Here is a 19,608-nt window from a genome sequence, read left to right as displayed (position 1 = left end):
GTTCCTTGATGGCCTTCCCTGTGTGTGGATCATTTCTGTAGGAGAAGGAAAATATAACAATGGCATTAAACCAGATGGTCTGTAAATCTTGAGACCCTTGTTGTTGTGCCTTAAAAAGGAGGAAAGCATAAGGAATAGGCATGAATATCCACAGAAACTTAATACATGAATTAAAATAAATTCCATTTTAATGTTTGTCAGCTACAAAGGTCAAACTTTTACTTGAAATATATTTATATTTATGCTTTACTTTTTTAGAATAGTTTTCTGAGGAAGTTTTTATTATTTTAAATTCTTCAGTTCTAGGTTTTGGAGACAAGTGACGTTGGTGAGGTCACAGTGTTTGTTATCTGTGTTAAAAATCGCATACCTTTTAATCTGATGACCTGTTCACTAAACAGCATTGCCTTTAAAACCCGTGAATTTGTTTATATGCATTCTGAATCCCATTTGTGTTGAATTTTAACTTTTCTAGGCAGGTACACATTCTAGAAGTGAATATTTTCTGTCTCTTGGCTTTTAGCACAGGAAATAAAAGGGAGACCCAATGATAGAAATACCATATTATAATCTTGATTTCTTCTTCTGTAATAGCTATGTTTTCTTCTGATTCAAAATTGTCTTCTAAGGAAAGACCACATTTCTACTGAAAATGGAACAATGTTCTTTTTTAGAGAGGATAGAATGAAGGGTGATGACATATAAAAGGAAAGATTTGAGTGGAGCGTAAGGAAATCCAGATATAAACCAGGGATGGACACTATACTTTTGGTGCTTGCTTCAACTGTGTGGAAAAAAAATTCCCCCTAGCTTCTTTCTTTAGAATTGGTAGCCTCTTTTAGAGACATTACTTAAAAAATTAAAAAGCAGTTTGTAGATGGGAAAGAGAGATCAACTTGAGGCAAAAATTTCATCACAGTTACAAGTCTCTGGGGCTGTTAGTTGACAGAAACCCACTAGCATCATTTGGAATGGATTACAGTTCATGATATCATGAAGGGACATCATGAGCTTTTGGATATACCCTAAGGGCTGAATTGGGAGTTTATTTGGGGATTTTTTTTAAAGAAAAATAATTACTGCAGTTATTATTAACTGCTTTCTGGTTGCTCGTGGCACAATATTCACTATTATTTTTGCACAAAATCTTAATCAAAATATTTAGGTAATCCACTTTTGAAGTAGCCCTTCATTGAAATGTCATTTGTAAATTCTTAAGTGCAATCTCACTCCCATGGAATGTCCATCATATTCTAAATAAAATATTATATATTTATATATTATGTATTTTATCTAATATAACTATATTATATAATATACTGTATACCATTTATAATAATATATTAATGGTTCAAACTAAATATTTAAATTAGAACCACAGGTTTGATTTATAAGTATATAGGAAAAATAAATTGTTCTGATTTTCTGCCATGGACCCTTTTGGTTACTGTTAAGACTATAAAAAATGCCTACCAGTGCCTTTGCAAATCATGTAGACTACTGTATGCGGTTGTCTCTTTTTATTCATGTTTCTGTTTCATGACTACTTTGCTTTTGGTTTTCATTGCTACAAGTATGCTTTCTCCAAGGAGTATTTTTTGAAATAATTCTCTTTCTTAATGACCATGCATTTTTGAGATCCCGGAAGATAAGAGGCAGTTTGGACTTTGCTGCTTTCCAATGCTGCCACTGCTAGCTTTGTGGGGGAGATGAGGAGGAGATACATAGCTAAAACATTACAATATGTGTGTTAAATGTTCAAAAGGGGTTATGGTGAAAGGCATAAAGGAAACATTGGGAAAGATGCTTAATTTCAGAATATTTGAAGAGTGGGGAAATTTGGAAGTGTAAAAGAGGCTATAGGTAGGGATGTCAGCCCTAGCAAAGCCTGAGAAAATGTCTCTTGGGCTGAGACTTGCAGAATCATAGAATTCATCTGGTAGTTAGCAAGGAGGTTGGAAGAGGAGGGAGTGCTGTGAGAAATGGAAGGAATGGCAGTAGCATGAGCTATGGATAGGGCACCAAGATATGCAGTTAAAACTTGGAATAGCTAATCTGGGTAATGCATCCAGGAGCTGAACTGAGCCATCTAGCATAAAAGTATAGCTGAGTGGCCTGATTGATATTATGAATATGACTTATTTCTAATATAAGTTGAATCAAAACGAAGGTTGGACTAGATGACCTATGGAGTCTCATGAAAGAGTTACAGTGACCCTGAGGGTTTTCTTCAAATTGGGTGCCGCTCAGTTCCATAGAGAAAATCCCAGCCTCCAGAATGGTGGGGGTTAGGGAAGTGGAGGTACAGTTGCTGTCCTGGGCAATCTGGTATGATGGAAAGAGAAGGTCCTGAGTTATGATACTAATATGAGCTAGATAGATCTCTAGATAGTAACCTCTTGGTTCTGATTCTTTTTTTCTTAATTTTCAAAATGAGGACATTGAGGATTACCTCATAGACTCATTCATTCATATACATCTACCATATATTCATTGAACACCTACTAGTTACTAGAACTTTCTTTTAAATCTTTATATGCAGTTGAGTGGAATAAAGCTCAGCTTCCATAGCCTCAACTATAACATCACCCTTAGAGCTGAGGATGAAAACAGTCCTTGAAGGAGCGATTGCAGGAAGCCGTGCTAGAAGAACCTTTAAATTCTGAAACTAGGTTTGGCTTCTGGATGGCGAGGGACTAGGATGACAATAATAGCTCCTTCTGATTTCTTATTTTATTCCAGGCACTGCACTAAGTACTATACAAGCTCATTTAATATAATAAACCTTTGTCATTTTTCAAAATTTTTATAAATGAGAAAAATGAAAGAGAGGGTAAGAAAAATCACCTAAGATCACATAGCTAGTAAAGGGGTTTCAAATTCAAATTTGGATGACTTCAAAGTATATTCTAAAACAGTGATTACCAAGTATTACCAAGTCTGGTTGTACCTCTTAAGGGCTCTGTTCCATATGGCAGTAATCAGAATTTCAGGAAGTGCAGCAGACATATATTTATTTTTTATTTTAAAAAAGGTTTTATTTATTTATTTTTAGGGAAAGGAGAGGGAGGGAGAAGAGAGGGAGAGAAACATCAATGTGTGAGAGAATCATTGATCAGCTGCCTCTCACATGCCCCCAAGTGGGGATCTGGCCCGCAACCCAGGCGTGGGTATGGCCCTGACTAGGAATTGAACCAGTGATGTTTTGGTTTGCAGGATGATGCCCAACCCACTGAGCCACACCAGCCAGGGCCATATGTTTATTTTTAAGTAGTCCATCAAGTGATTTCAGTGTGCAGTCAGATTAGGGACTCTCGTGTAAAGATTTACTCAAAATGACAAGGAAAGTTGCTGGTTGGATAAAAATATAAAAACTGACAGAGTGAGAAAGTGTTATGGTTTGGAAAGAACCCTAGACTAAGTGCCTGAATTCACATCTCTATTCTGGGGAGTGGAGTGCTGTTAGGGAAATGGCAGAGAGCATGGAGGGAAGCCTGGGTTCTAGCCCTTGCATCTTTATAAATTCATATAAGTGGAGGCAAAAAGAACTTGGAACGATGACTTGTAAGGCCTCTTGAAAGAGCTACAGTTCTGTGATTATAAAACATGTGAGAATTAGGTATTGTGTAGGCTTCATTTGGTTTGATTAAACATATTTTCTTGGGGGAAAGAATAAAAAAATTGAACTTAATTAGTATAAATTTACATAATTTTTGACAAACACAAAATACCAAATCAGAACATAAAAAATACTTTATAAACTTCTATGGTAATTTTTATTTTTATTTTTTCCTAGAAGTGACTAATTGTTGACTCACCAAGAGGTAGTGTAGAAAATGACCAATTATTAAAGCTTACTATTAATACTTCACTGGCCTTTTAAAATCTCTTTGAATAATAGTTATGTATAGAGGTAGAATGTCATTATATTTCCCCCAAATTGTCGAGAAAATTCCCACTTGAAAGAAAAATGTTTATTTAAAAGTTAATTTACCGGAAAAGGTAGTTTGCAAATTCTCTCTAGAGTAAATTATTTCAATAGGATTTTGTTATATTTTAATAGCTTTGTCAAGAACTTGGATAAAGATGTAGAAAACATGAACATAAAATTTTCAGTGAAGGCAAACTAATAAGGGAATAATACATTAGAATACAGGATCCACACTCAATATACTGGGCTAAAGCTATTAAGTTCTTCCATTGTGTATCTGCTCTCTTACATCTCCATTTTTTTTCCTATAGTACAGAGGGGATTATAATGTAATAGCATTTTATGTGAAAAGATCTGTATGTTGTAAACCCCAAGATGAGCCGTTATGTGACATAGTCACCCCACAATGTAACACAGAAGGAACAAGCAGGTCATGTCCTCAGTGAGGGAAATGATGGTCTTCAGTACTGCCCTCTCCAGTTAGTCTGTGTAGAGCATGTGGTTAATTCTGGTGAATTGGGAAAGGCAACTGAGATGACATGAAAATCATATCAGGAATTTTATAGGCACCTAATTGTGTTTAGCATGAAGGAAACAGAATTGATATAGGAAATCGTTCCACTTTTATCTTCAGTGTTTGAATGTCTGTCTTGGGTATATCTAGAGTACCCTGCCCAGTAGATGGAAGTTACAGAGACACAGATTTCATCTAAATGTAAGAAAACAAAATAGAAGCTTTGACAGCAGAATAAGCTGCTGTCTCTGAAAAAATTCAAGCTATGGTCAGGGTTGTGGGTAGACACTGGGTGGATGGGGGGGATGTAGGTTAGGCTGTTTTAATTTTCCAGTTTTTGAAGTATGTCTTAGTGAATCATTTAGCAAAATAAATTTAGCAACGTATTTATTCAGAACTGAATCCCTTTTTGTAACAGACTCAGATATATTTGCCATAAAACATAGTCCTTGTCTCAAACAAAATTTCACTTTTGTGATGATTAACAACCCAAAGTAATGTAATTGCCAAAGTCACTTTCAATTTGTTTTTCCACACTTTATTCGGTGTGATCGTTACCTGATACTTATGCCCTCAAACCACTTCCATGTTTAAAACACAATCACTCTGCACTAATATTGGGATAAAGGTCCATATTCTTAACATGGCCTCCAAAGGCCAACAAAGTCTACCCCTATCTGCTTCCCTCTAGTTTTATGTTGTTATCTCCCCCCATTTCCAGCCCAACCACATTGGACTACTAGTAATTTCTCATATGCTAAACCATGTTCCCATTTGCTACACATCAATTCTCATGCTGTGTTTTTTTTTACTATTTCTTTCCTATACAATGGCATAAATATCTTAAAGTATTTCACAGTCATGCAAGTCAATTTTTTTCTTTTTATTGAATTTATTGGGGTTACATTCAAGTGTATAATTCTATAACACATCATCTGTATATTGTATTCTGTGTTCACCACCCTAGGTCAAGTTTCCTTCCATCACCGTTTGTCATCCCTGCATCCTCTTCTACCTCCCCCAAACTCCTTTCCCTCTGCCAAAGACCATACTGTTGTCTGTGTCTGTTTTGTTTTTTTATCTTTTCCGCATGGATGGCCTTCTCTTCCCTAGATAAGGCCTGCTGTCACCCTCTATGTCTCAGTTCACTTTTAACTTAAGCGAGGAAGTGCTTTGAACCTTCTTATTGAGATCTCATGTTGTGTTACACATGCTCATACTCTGTATTTCTCATTCACAGCATCGATCACTGTTACAATTTACATTTGATTATGTAACTATTTGATTCAATATCTGCTTCCCCTACTAAAATATAAGCATCCTAAGGCAAAAAGTCATTTTCTGTCTTCAGTTCGCTGTTGAACTCCTGGTGCCTTGCAGTATGCGCATATCACAGTAAATGAGTTGAATGAAAAATGCAAATGGCACACTTACTGTGAAGCACAGAAGAGAACATTTAGAGAAGGGATGGGATACTGTGACCCTAAGGCAGTCAGTTAATTTTATATAGTGCTTGTGTTTTTAAAAACTGGTTTTTCACAAAAGTATTAAGAGCTAAATATATTAATTTTATAGTTAAGGACATTTTATCCTTCTCAACTATAAAGAACAGGACAGTTAACAAGATCAAGTTTCATAGTTATTAAGTGACAGACTTGAGATAAGAAGCCATGAGTTTGAGATTTTAGAAAATGACCATCTACTTGATATACCTAGGTACTATGTTCTTTTATAATTTGCTTCAAATGGCATTATTTTCTTATAATTTTCTGTGGGGCTGCCTTGGTTTGGGCTGCTATAACAAAATAGCATAGGCTTGGATGGCTTAAACAACAAACATTAGTTTTTCATGGTTCTGGAGACTGGGAAGTTGAAAATCAAGGTACCAGCAGATTCATGTCGGGTGAGGGCCCTTTTCCTGGTTTGCAGGCCGCCCTCTTCGTGCTGTCTCCTCACGTGGAGAAGAGGCAGAGCTGTCTCTCCCTCCTCTGTAAAGGCATGGATCATAACATGGCCTGATTACCTCCCAAAGCCTCTGTCTCCAAATACCATCACATTAGGATTCAACATACGCATTTGGTGGGGACACAAACATTCTAGCTACAGCAAGGACTAAGCTATGTTTTATTAACATATAAAGTATATTTTCAGTTTTAAAAATAACATGTGGAATGGGCAATTAAGTAAGTTTCAGAAACTTTGACAGGTAGGATTTTAACCATGAAAGTGTCACTGCCATCTAGTGACAGGAAACCTGAATGAAATGAAGAAACTGGACTAGCAAGTTATGGCCCCTTGGAATGGTGGAACGCATTATTCACACAGAGTGCGCAGGGCACAAAACTTAAGGCGGTCATTTCTCTTTAGTGAACATTTGAGGCACTTATTCTTAACGAGGTCACAAATGAATGATGACCAAATGAAACAAATGCTGTGGTCTGCAGAATGTCCCCCCGTAAGTGAGTCGTATTGTGCCACTTGACTGGGATCTGCCTCCACTTTCCTCACTCCCCCCACTGTTTCAGAATGAGGGGATTTGTACTCTGGTAACCTAGTGAAAAATTTTCATCTCAGTTTAAAAAACAGAGTATTTTCTGGAAGAAACATACATGTGGAAATGAGTTCTTGGTAAAATTTCCGGTTATGTTTTGCAGCATCTGAAGAAGTGGAATGCCAAAATAAACCCCATCTATCCCAAGGGGACACTTAAAGCCACTTTGAATTAAATTACTGTGTGGTTTAATGTAAACACAACAATAAAATACTTCCAGACACACAAAAATATTTAGAAAATGAAGTACAACAATTTTCTTTAATCATTGAACCACAAGGGAAATTTGGATAACTTATTTGTACCTCTTAAGTCCTAAATTTAAATATGATAGATTTTAGCTGATCTATTTCAAATGAATTATTATCCTGATACATTAAAATTGCAGGTAAAATATCTAAAATCCTGTGAGTTAAATTTTTCTTATGTATATCAAAAGAGAGAAAAGTTATTTTAATTCTCTGGAGGCCTAAAAAACAGAAGTCTGTCACTTTCAAAGGATAACAATTTTGCTGATTGAGGTGAGAAAATTATATTTAACATTTTTTCAGGTAGTCCAGAGACTTTAAGGTGTTGAACTCATAGTGTAGAAATAGCCTAATTGGAAATATCAATTACTTTTATACAAGTCAATGGAAATTATTGCTTTCCTGACACTGTTTATTACCTGTCTCCCCTTCAGGGACAGTATTTCATATGTTGACAGTGTGTAACAGAGTTGCTGTTTTGCCAAGAGTTAAGCTGGAAATCTTAGGGGCATGAACCATTTCGTGATAAGAAAAGCATCTGACTTACACATATTTCTTAGCCAATATCCTTAAAATAGTAGTTTTATGTTTATTTTGGGAAAAGTGTATAGACATGACCCCGTCTCTTGTTTTCATGTGATAACTACTCATGTGAAGTATGTGATTAGTATCTGCCAATAACAGATGACAGTCTGGCAAGAGTTAGTTGCCAAAAAGTATTGCATCAATACCGACAGGGACTGATGTTTTGAAAAATATGTTGTGCAGTGTGGTTTTGATTAGCTTTGTATGGGGCACAACTAATCTGGGACCTCTCCTAATTTTTGGTCAGGGTTGAATTCTAGAGTTGTGCTTAAGGCTGACAGATGGGCAGAGTTACTGTAGTAAGGTGAAGAGCTTAAAGGCAGCTGCTGGTGTGGAAGGGTGCTATGTGGAGTCCCAGAGTGTTTTAGAACAAGAATATCAACTATAATAAAAAATTAAATAGAACATAAATGAAAAGCTTTGTTTGAAATCCTCGGTACTTTATTGACAAACAAAGCATTCAACAGTACACCAGTGTGAAAGTGGAGAATATACTGAGGCTCTCTAGGGCTTTTGATACCTAGAACAGCGTGGTGGGGGCGGAACAAGAAATGGACCTCGTGGTGGAAGGATGTACTCAGATTATTATAACTGTAGTAGAAATGAGAGGTGACCAGCTTTTATGGCAGTGCAGAGCAGAAAGAGACCAGTTTCTCTCTTGGGGGTTTTGGTGTGAGGAAAGCAGAAGGTTATTCAAGACTCTTGAAGGAGTTACCTTTACCATGATCCTCAGAGGAGCAGCATGATGTCTGTGTGTGTTTGCAGCTTGCATTTGTCTCTGACTGTGTTTTGACCCTTGTCTTATTTGTTCAGCTAGGATTGTGTCTAAGCAGAGCCTCTGCATCTGTTCTTAACCTCAACTGCAGCCTTATCCTTTTACCCATGTGCCGGACACTCCTGGCTTACCTTCGAGGATCCCAGAAGGTAAGAACAATAAAATTATAGTCACAGATTGCAGCATAGAAATCAAGTGTAACTGTGGCATGTTAGTCCTGCATAGTTTTCATGGTCTGCCTTTCTGCTAGAGTGGTTACTTCAAAGAGGACAATAAAGACCATGTCACCTTTCAAGAGGATCACGAGGAGCTATTTTAGATAACAACATTGAAGGCAGAGGTTAATTTAAAAAGTTATTAACAGTGGTATCAAGCACTGTGCTAGCCACTTCACATATGTAATTGTGAAACCTCACAATGACTCTGCAGTCAGGTATTACAGATGAAGAACCTGAGGCATACAGAGTTGGAGTAACTTGAGGATCGTGAGACTAGTGAATGTCGAGACTAAGATCAGTCCCAGTTCTGGACTCCCTTCACTGCACATTGCCTCACTGAAATCCTGCTTTTCATTTAGTCAAATCCAGGTGAGCAAACATAAGCCCTAAGGCTACTGAGCAATACATAGATTGAGTGCCAGTGTTGGTGGCAATTTATCTCTTAAAGCTCATAACTTGTTTTGAGCCATGTAGGCTTAGAGAAGGTGTCTTTTTTTTTTTTTAAACAAGTCATGTACTTTTCTTTTTTTTTCTTTTTTTTTTTTAATATTTTATTTATTTATTTTTAGAGAGGGAAGGGAGGGCGATAAAGAGAGAGAGAGAGAGAAACATCGATGTGTGGTTGCTGGGGTTTATGGCCTGCAACCCAGGAATGTACCCTGGCTGGGAATCGAGAGAAGGTGTCTTGATTAAATAGTGATGTCATGTGTGGCTATTTAGTGTTATAAAATAAAGTATATAAGAAAACAACAGCACTTGGAAAGTTAAAACTCAACTGAATTCTTTTGTCTTCAGTTATCCTCCTGTGTGTGTGTGTTATATGCATGTGGTCATTCCTTTCTGTGCTAAGATAGTAAGGCATTGTTGGATAGATACTGATATTTATTTATTTATCTTGATATTGATATTTTACAAGGCGTTGTTAATGTGAGGTCACTTTGATGCCCTGTGAAGTTTATACACCTAGAATTACTACAGCAAAACTTCTCAACCTTTTTATGTAATTGTATTTGGAAAGTCTTTATCTTTAATGTGGTAATTTGTGGAAATAACTCTTGGTTGCCAACCATTTTAAAATGCTATGTTTTGATCCCTGTGGCTGCCCATTGACTTGAAATAAAGAAAGAAAAGATAAATGGTAGGGAAAAAAAGTACCTATCTAAGTCTCTCAGTATTTAATGTATTTAATCTTAAAGGATTTTCCCCTACTGTGAAACATAGGTATTCAAAGATGCTTGACATTTTATTTTTCTTAAGATCAAGCAAGCATTTAAAACCATAATGAAATTGCTTTATTTTTAAAAGACCTTATTTTTTTTATTAGAAAAAGAAATGGTATACAGAGTTTGGCACCAATAACGTTCCTTTTTTACTACTAAGTCTTTTATTACAAAGTCATAAGCATGTAATCCTGTAACAGAACATGTCACACTCAAACCCACCATATGACATTTCAAGTGAAATGTTCAAATTAAAACTATAAATTATTACACCCACATTATTACCTTACTAACCACACTCAAGCATGTGTTACTTCTGCCAGAGCCTGTATATAGTGAAATTTAAACATTCCAGAAATATGTGAAGTAATTAATGAAGGTTTTTTTTAATACTAGTCTGCCAGAGCAAGTGCTGATTACAATTTGGGGTAAATGCCTACTGATATGTTAACATACAATTTAAACAATATAGGATTTGTTTTATAACTTTTTTATCTAACAATATATCTTGCACATTTTCCACATCAATAAGTCTTCTCACATTCTGTATAGTGGTTTGAGTGTACCATTGATTAGTATATCATAATTCATCTCACTACTTTTTAATTGATAGACTTCTGCCATATTTCCAAAATATTAATATTACAAACAGTGTTATAGTGAAAAGTTTTGTACATATATCTTATTTATTGTGTCATTTTTTACAATATTAAGTGATTTTTATTTAGGTTGCAAGCAGAAAAACTAGAAGATTGTTGGATAAAAGCAGAACATTCCATATAACCTGTGGTGTTACCATCTGTATTTTCTCAGGTGAGAAAACCAAAAGATGTGGAATAGTATGTTATAATAACACATTTTATAAATGCTATTTTTATTATTCTATAAACTATTATTGCCACCAACTTGTGATTTTCTTATATAGCTTAATTTTCTCTCATGTTTTTAAAAAGAGTTGTATTGTAGTGCTACAGAAAAAAGGTGTCATATAAAATGTTTCTTATAAAACGGCCTCCAAGCTGATAATGATTGTTCCCTAAAAGTAAATAACTTCATTTAAGAAATTGGAAGAAACAGACTAAAAGTTTTTAAGCTCTAATAATATGATAGGAGTTTACATGCATCGGAATTAGAATGCAAAATGTGGATTTGTTGAATATGATACCAGTTGAAATTTTATTTGATAAATGTTTCTTTGATAATAATATTGAATACTTGGCTAGAGGAGCACATATTTCAAAAATTTGTGGAAATTTATCCTGCTCAATTCCAATTAAAAATATAAAGTGAGAATCTTTTGGCTTTTAAGAATCATATTGCACACAATGCAATATACAGATTATGTATCATAGAATTGTACCCTTGAAACCTTTATGATTATATTAACCAATGTCACCCCAATAAAATTTAACAAAAAAAAAAGAAAGAAAAAAGAGTCAGTTTAAAATAAATTTTTATCCTGAGTATTTATGTAATACTTTTAAAAAATTTAGAACAGAAAGTAATAAATGTATTAAGTATGTGGAGTCTGGAAATGGAATGTCTTTATCGCCAACTGCTCTTCTGCCTTACTATGTGACATGCAAATGAGAACATGCATATGAAGTTCTTAGGGTAGAATTTGTTATTATAATTTGCAATCCTAGGGATTAATTATCTCATTGGCATAGCCCCAGACATTTTTATCTGGTTGTTATTTGTAAGACATTTGGTTTGGATATTTATGTAAGGCCATTTTGATCAGGAGTGTTTTAATATAGCTACTACCAAGCTATCATTTAAATTTTAGCTTTTTAAAAATTGCTAAGTATTTCTTTACTGTTCTATTTCTGAACATCTATCTTCCTATTGGTAGTTCCCACCTATGGAGGTGAGAGACGGAGAGAGGCTTAGGGATGAGATTAGAACTCTAGCGTAGCTTGAGTCCGGGGATGGAGTAAGAGTCCAGGAAGAGGTGAGGGCCAAGGGTATGATAAGAGTTAGGGATGGACTGGAGCTAGGAAAGGTGGAAAGTCAGAAATGGTGGAGGATCATAAAATGTTAGCATTCAGAACTTGATTTTCTCTACATTTTTTGCATCCAAATATTCTAGTTCAGTTGGAGAACAACCAAGGACCTGAGACAGTGCAGCATGTTGCCTTGAATGAGTGAGCATGTTTTCCAGGGGGTCTGTATTCTGCCACTGGCTAGTGGTCTGACCTTGGCTAAGTCACCTTTCTAACCTTAGTTTTCATATCTGTAAAATAGGTATGAGTTTATCTACCTCATTTTTTACTGTGAGAATTAAATGAGAAAATCAATACAAAGAGCCTGGCATAGCTTTCTCCTTGCTCACTAAAGTTAGAATCCCTGGATTCTTTTGACCTAAAAGACCTTTTAAAGAAGTTGAATGTACTCCTTTAGCATGTGTCTCATACAGCTACTCCCTAGGACTTTTATTTAGGAGAATTCAGAGAGAATGACAATTCCACTGAGGATGCCTTTACACTTTTGAGCCATAAAGTATGTAATTAACATATAAACCTTTAATTTTAAATAAACATTTTTTACTAGTTATTTCTGAAGTGGTGAAGCTATAGGACACAGACAGGTTTGCTTAAATAATGTTTTATACCTGTGCCAAAGTTGAGTGTCACCTAAATATCCTTTGTTTTGTTTCTTTGAAACATGGTTCTTGCTTGTTAGTTAACTTCTAGTTTCCTGTTTATTTTTTATGAGACTCTCTTCCGTCTTCTCACTTGATCACTGGCAGGAGCTTATAAATCCTTTAAATAATATTTAGGTTATTTAGAATTCTAGCCCTTCTCTCTCATTTTGATTTGTCTTTCTGAGTAAGTCAGAACTTTTGGCTTCTCTATACCTCATATGCTAGGTTTATAGAGCTAGGTTTATAGAGGGGATTATAGAGCTTTCTAATTTCTAAGCCATGTCTTCTTTTGAATTAGTAGTTCTGTATATTTGTGTAAACTTTAATGATTTACTAAGCAATTTTGGATCACTTATCTCTTTAAGCCTCTTATTTTTGTCATTTTATAGAAAAGTAACTTGAGGTGTTGGTAGGCAAACAATGAAGCCAAGAAAACAGGTTCCCAACTAATTATCTGTTGTTCTTTCCCATACATTATAATATGCTGTTAATTAAAACCATATTTCACCTACAAGAAAAGGTTGGAAAGGAGGGCATTATAATTCAATACACAAGGTCATTTGCTCCTTCCTTGTCTAACCTCCTCAAGATAATTTTCTTTTTTCCTTGACATGCCAACATGAATTTGTCTTCGACTCTTTAGTAATTTTCTAAAACTTCTTTATCTTGTATGAGCTCTGAGTCAGTTGAGCACTGTTTATTGTGCCATTGTAGGCACATAATTAAGTGGTATTTATTATTTTTCTGAGTGTTCGTCATATGGTTACCAATACTTTTGGTATTGGGTTTAGGACATTATGATTTAAATGTATAGATTGTGAAAAGTTTTCACTAGTTAAAAGCCTTTCAGTGAGCCTATACATTAGGGTGAGTGGCAGTGAAGTATACAAGATACATAACAGATTTGGATTTATGGGAGAGGGGAGAGGTATGGAGCATTTGAAATGTCCCGGAGCTGCTTCAGCAAATAAGTGAATGCCCATGTTATTATATTGCTGCTTTTGTAAGTATATGTGTGTATGCACATGTGTATTTTTTTCTAATCTTGATTTACTAGGCTTATTTTATTCTAGCCTTTGAAAATTCAGTTTTCTTATATAATTTTAAATACTGAAACTGTATACTCAGGATTGTTTGTATCTTTAAAATTCCCCTTTTAAATTTTAATATTTTATTGCTCATGCAGCTGTCAAAGTTTGACCCTGTGTTTATTTAGAGAGAGGAACTGACTCCTCTTCCTAGAACATATCTGAAAATCCCTCTGACTTGCACTTTGTGCGATTCTGCAGGGGTGCACGTGGCTGCCCACCTGGTGAATGCCCTCAATTTCTCAGTGAACTACAGAGAGGATTTCATTGAACTGAACGCAGCAGCATACCGAGATGAGGTGGGTGGTCTCTGTATCATTTTTCTCTCACTAGTTGTAAGATGACTAATGAGGGCCTATGATTTTAACAGAAGATTTGTACCTTGCTGCTTCTTTTGAGTGCTCTTAAATGCAGTTGTCAAGTAGAGTTTTATTCCTTTTCAATTGGAAATATAGGTAATTACTATTTCAAAGTCTCTCCTGCAGAAAATGGGAGTTCGGAGAGTGTCTACTTTTTATTTCACCTTGTTCAGATGGTTGCCACTCAGACTTGCCTTCTGCCTGCCAGCAGCTCTGGTCTAATTCCTTTCGTGTGGTGGAGACTGTCAGCAGTTCCATTCCAGGGTGCAGACCCAGCAGTAACTCAGATGCTGTGCTTGGGGGAAACAGGACAGAAGAGCAGGCCGACAGTTTGAGGACCCTGGATAATCATTTTATTTGACTTAAAAAATATTACTGAGTTTTAATGGTTCATTCATTTTTTTTAATCCTTGAAATCGGTGACCTTGAGCTGAATTTTGTAGCAAGCACTATCTGACTTAAGGGTGCTTTTCTCCATGTGGAGCTGCCCATGAAATGAAATTCTATGTGTAAGGTGCCAGGCCAGAGCCTGATAAATAGCATATGCACAAACCTGGTTAGGTCTTTGTTGCTCAATGCTTCAGCCTGTCCTCAGGCTGCCCTTGCTTCATGACGAGACTGCATTAAAACTCAGCTGCTCTGTTTGCCATTTGTTCGGAACCTGGTCCTGTTCTGCTGAGTCTGGTAGTGACTTAATAAGATTATTCCTCATCTTCCCCTACTCCGCTTTCTCCTCCATACATCACCAGACTTGTCTAGATTAATACTGTTTATGTCTTTGTCCTGCCTCCTGAAACGAAACAAAAAGTAACAACAGACAGAAACAAATTACAAAACCCCAAATAGCAAGCAACCTTTCATAAATCCTTTGACTGTGCTAGTGTTTTCTATTTATTTATTTATTTTTAAAATTTAGTTTAATTTTAATTATTTTTTGTTAATTTTTATTGTATTTTTTCCATTACCATTTATCCCCCTTATACCCTCTCCCACCTCCACCCACCCCTCTCACCCTCACGATCACTACACTGTTGTCCATGTCCATGAGTCCTTTTTCTCTTTTGCTCAATCCTTCCACGCCTAATCCTCCCTGCCCAGAGCTGTCAGTCTGCTCTCCATCTATGAGTCTGTCTGTTTTGCTTGTCAGTTCAGTTTATTCGTTAGATTCCACTTATGAGTGAAATCATATGGTATTTGTCTTTTTCTGACTGGCTTATTTCACTGAAACACTGATATGATTTAATTGATCTGGATTGGGGTCAGGCATGGTTGATTTTGAAGTGCTCACCAAGAGATTTTAGTGTGTACCCAGCATGAGGAAGCACTGGGAAGTCCAGCTTCCCAGCACACCAGTGGGAGCTCTTCTCATGTAATGATCTTGGCCCAGGCCTCCACTGCCCCACTCACCCCTGCCTGTGCCCAGTCCTCTGTCCTCCTCTGCAGTTTCCTTTTTGAAACTTTTCCTTCTTTGCTTTTGTCTTTTGTTTTATAATTCATATCTTTAATAACTATAATGCTTGTATTATTTTAATATAATATGCTTTTGCTTAATATTTCAAACTGTTAGTCATTAAATTTATTTTATTTTAAGAGGGGGTTATGCTCAGTATAAAATAGTTTAAAACTCCCACGTGTATGAAAAGCGAAATCTTTTCCTCCAAAAATAGCCACAGTTAGTAATTTTCTGCTTTCTCTTAAGATGTTTTAAGTGATATTTTATGATAATTATTCCTTAGCAATTTACTTGTTTCCGTAAGTACATGTATGTGACTTGCTATATCAGAAAGTATAAATAAATTCTATTCCCATTATATTAATAGGCTATAGTTTATTTTTAGCCTTTTCCTTATTCACAGATGTGTAGGTTGATTTCTAGTTTTTGTTATGATCCACACACCAATAAATGAATTTTCTTGTACACTACTGCTAGGCAGATTCATAGAGATAGAATTTTGGTTTCAAAGTTATACTCATTTTTAGTTTAATGAACTTTGTTAACTTTCCTTTCAAAAAGGCTTCACCAGTTGACACACTTCTATTAAGTTTATCAGAGTGCTTATTTCTGTATCTCACTTAAAAAATGTCAATCTGATGAATGAAAAAGGTAACTAATTATTTTACTTCCCCTTTTCTTTATTTCCTTCCTTCCTTTCTCTTTTTTTTCCTCCCTCTCTGGCAATGTGCTATGTAAACATGAAAAAGTATACACAAATTGCAGGCATTAATAGGTATTTTCTTTACTGAACTGTCTTTGAAAATGATGGGTTTGTGCCACTCACCTCATTATTGCTTTGTGCTTTCACTCTGCCTCCTCCAGATCTTCAGTCACCATCTTCCAACTTGCAATGGTGGCACACTCTTCATGGCCTCGCTGATTCTGCCTTATCCTGTCATCTATGAAACTGTGTCTTACACATTCCATCTTTATTCTATGACAATAGTAATTGTTACATCTCTGAGTTTCCATAACCATTTACTCCATTTTGTTCAACTTGTCTTCTGTTTTTAGTAGTTGTTTATATGCTGATTATTCTACTGTATCCTTTAGCCAGGTATAGAAGTCATTTGGCCTAAGTCAGATGAAGAGCTATTCCTAAGCAAGTGGTTCTCATTCAAGGCCCCTGAAATTGTATCATATAAATAGCTTCCTACTTTGTATATACCTGGCCTGATGCTAGACTCAATGGAGGCATAGGAAAGAAATTCAAAAGTTGAACATTATTAAGCATCATTAGGATGAAAAATAAACTCACAAATATCCTGGTGATTAATCTGTTTCCAGAAGGTAGAAAAGCATTTGACTGGGGTCTATTACACCATGAGAGATGCAGTATAAATAAAACACTAATGATATTAATGTTTTATATTTGAGTAATAGGAACCTCTCCTTATTTGTCTTCATCACTTTTTTACAATATTTGAAAAATGGACTCTCAATTAGTATTCTTTGCACTGAGTTTATAGTGTACAGCTCCTCCTATATATTTTATGACTTTTGATTCCCACTGTTTTAACACATTGTAGGTGCAATTTTGTAATTGTGGTATTAATGTTTCCACATCATAGCCAAAACATTGAGTTTCAGTTTGGTCAAAGGGTGGGCTTCAGGCCACTGCCCCTAGCTTTTAATTAGCCATTATGATTAAAGCTTACACCCTCTGACTCCACATCTAGTGCTCTTCCTTTCTCACATGGATAGACTTCTCTGAGTTGGATTTGTACTTTTTATATTTATAGTCCATTTTAGCATCATGCAGCTATTATAAAACTTGAATCTTATTTCCATTGGGAGGCTACATAGATCTTATACCCAGCCAAGTTTTTTGTAGAATTTTTTATCATCCATGTTTTTATCTTTTAGTCAAATATTTTTCCCCTTTTTTTTCAGGATCCCAGAATTCTTCTCTTCACAAGTGGTAAGTTGTTATTAATTGCTCTTTTCTTAAGATTCAGGAAAATCTTTGAAAATAAGCCTCATCAAATTATATAGCAATTAGATATATATTAAAATATAAAATATGAATATTTGCATATTAGAACAAATACTAGGAGTTCAAGTATAAAGTTGCAATGAAAACAGAAAGGTAAGGCAAACAGTTGGGGTTGGATGAAGAATAAAAGGAAGTGAATGCATTTGTCTTTTATATATTCTCCCAGTGAAAGCAATATAATGGCATATGCTTACTGAGGGCCTGCTTCCTGCATGCTGTGGTGCAAGTGCTTGTTGGTGATGACATATATGCAGTAAGTTCCTGCCTTCCAGGTGCTGGAAAGGAACGCCGGGTACTCTGAGCATCAGTGTAGTTCTTACAATTCAATAATTTAGAAGGATATTTTGTAATTTTAAAACATACAGAAGAGATGAAACAATCATTAAAACCATTTATTTTTTTCTTGAAATATGCCCCCCCTTGTTATTTGTAATTTACTTTTCCTTCTCAAGCATATTGTCCATGAAATCTTGGTCTAGACTGCTAATTTGTTATTCAAAGCACCTTGGAATATCCCCAAATTTTGTCCTGATGTTAGTAAAATTTGTACCAAAATTCTTCTCTTTTTAACCTTATCCTAATGAAAGAAGAAAGCTTTCTTCTATTTTGGAGGAGTTTTAGCACATATTTCAGGGATTAGGACAAGTGGGCAGTTGAGAGGTCTCTAAAGGTCTGGCTGTAGGGATCAGAATTGCATATGGGACTGAGGTGTGGCTTTGTCAAATGCATTGTTTTTCTTTTCAATCAACTTTATGATAAAAAGTAAAAAGAAATCAGGTATTTTCTCCATCCATATCACAACTGTATGTTTAGATTTGTAAAATACATTGTGTCTCTGTCTTAAGATATTTGCCACTTGCAAAGCATTTCACAGTTTTCTCTTTAGCAATGCAGCTTAGTTTTGTTTACAACTTTGCTCATTGAAAACAGGCTTTTACTTAAGCCTTAAGAATTGGATGAGAAATAGAAAGGAGAAAAAGCAGAAAAATAAAACCTTATGTATGAATCAATGTATTTTTTGGTTCATATGAATTAATTTAAGAGAAAAAAATTTGTTCTGATATTATTTTCTACAGTACAAGGTATAGTTGAAGCCATGGAACATTTGAGATGTTTATAAAAGGTTAGTTTATAAAGATATCAAAAATTTCTTATATGACAAAGATATTGCATTAAGAAACTTAATGTAATTAATACTTCCATAAACAGGTGATCTCTCCATCTAAGCATAAAACCCCATCGCCTTTTCTCTTCCCCAGAGATTCCCATGACTGATGGTGGACTAAGTAGAGATGACACTTAAAAGCACAAATTTCCTGGATGCATCCTAGAGGGTCTTGTGGTGGGAACTGGCAGTGTGCTTTATTAGCCTTCCCATTTGCCTTGAGAGCTCTGGTTTTACTCTTTCGGAGCATCTCATCATACTCTTGAGCATAGCTTCTCACTACCACCTACATTTTGCCTACTTTCTTGGCTTACTGTCTTTTTATCACCTGGTCAACTCCTGCTCAATCTTTTATCTTCAGCTGACTTGCACAAATTGTGCTCCCCCCACCCCCATTCCACTCAGCAGAGCTTACCCTTTCTTTGTCTGGATTCCTAAAGATACAAAGTAAAAATACTGTGTTGCCAAATAGTTTATTTCCTCACATATACTGTCTTTTCCACCTGAATATGAGCTTTTCCATGGTGGGGCAGGGGTGCCCCTAGGACGTTCAAGGCCCCTGGCCAATATTTTTGTTCTGTCAGTACAAAACCACTTGGATCACCCCAAATCATCATGTCAGCATCATCTCAGTGGCCCAGTCTACATCATTTTATGAAAGCAGGAGCCACCTACTTCCCAGGTCTTCATCTTGGAATACCCGTGGGACCCCCTAAGTATGAGTCTACAGTTCCTTGGGCATCTGACTGACCCCACTGACTAGTAGCAGGTGAGAAAAAGAGGCAACATCTAAGGATAGTAATGGGATGAGTGACA

At 35.8% G+C, this 19,608-nt stretch overlaps 1 protein-coding gene across 3 annotated transcripts in view; it reads left to right on the top strand.

Annotated features, from left to right (window-relative positions):
- The window catches only part of NOX4 (NADPH oxidase 4), a 170,484-nt gene that overhangs the window by 26,165 nt on the left and 124,711 nt on the right, over positions 1 to 19,608 (top strand). For 2 of the 3 annotated variants that reach the window (XM_045818286.1, XM_045818285.1), the window contains 4 exons: positions 8,643 to 8,753; positions 10,771 to 10,855; positions 13,979 to 14,076; positions 17,525 to 17,552. In XM_045818286.1, the coding sequence (XP_045674242.1) occupies positions 8,643 to 8,753; positions 10,771 to 10,855; positions 13,979 to 14,076; positions 17,525 to 17,552 (322 nt within the window). The remainder of the gene's footprint in view (positions 1 to 8,642; positions 8,754 to 10,770; positions 10,856 to 13,978; positions 14,077 to 17,524; positions 17,553 to 19,608) is intronic. The other variant, XM_045818287.1, reaches the window with a different exon arrangement.

This window comes from Phyllostomus hastatus, unplaced genomic scaffold, assembly GCF_019186645.2.
Source record: "Phyllostomus hastatus isolate PE091 unplaced genomic scaffold, TTU_PhHast_1.1 phas_scaffold_317, whole genome shotgun sequence".
NCBI classification, from domain to species: domain Eukaryota; kingdom Metazoa; phylum Chordata; class Mammalia; order Chiroptera; family Phyllostomidae; genus Phyllostomus; species Phyllostomus hastatus.
This window is presented reverse-complemented; position numbering and strand designations above follow the sequence as displayed.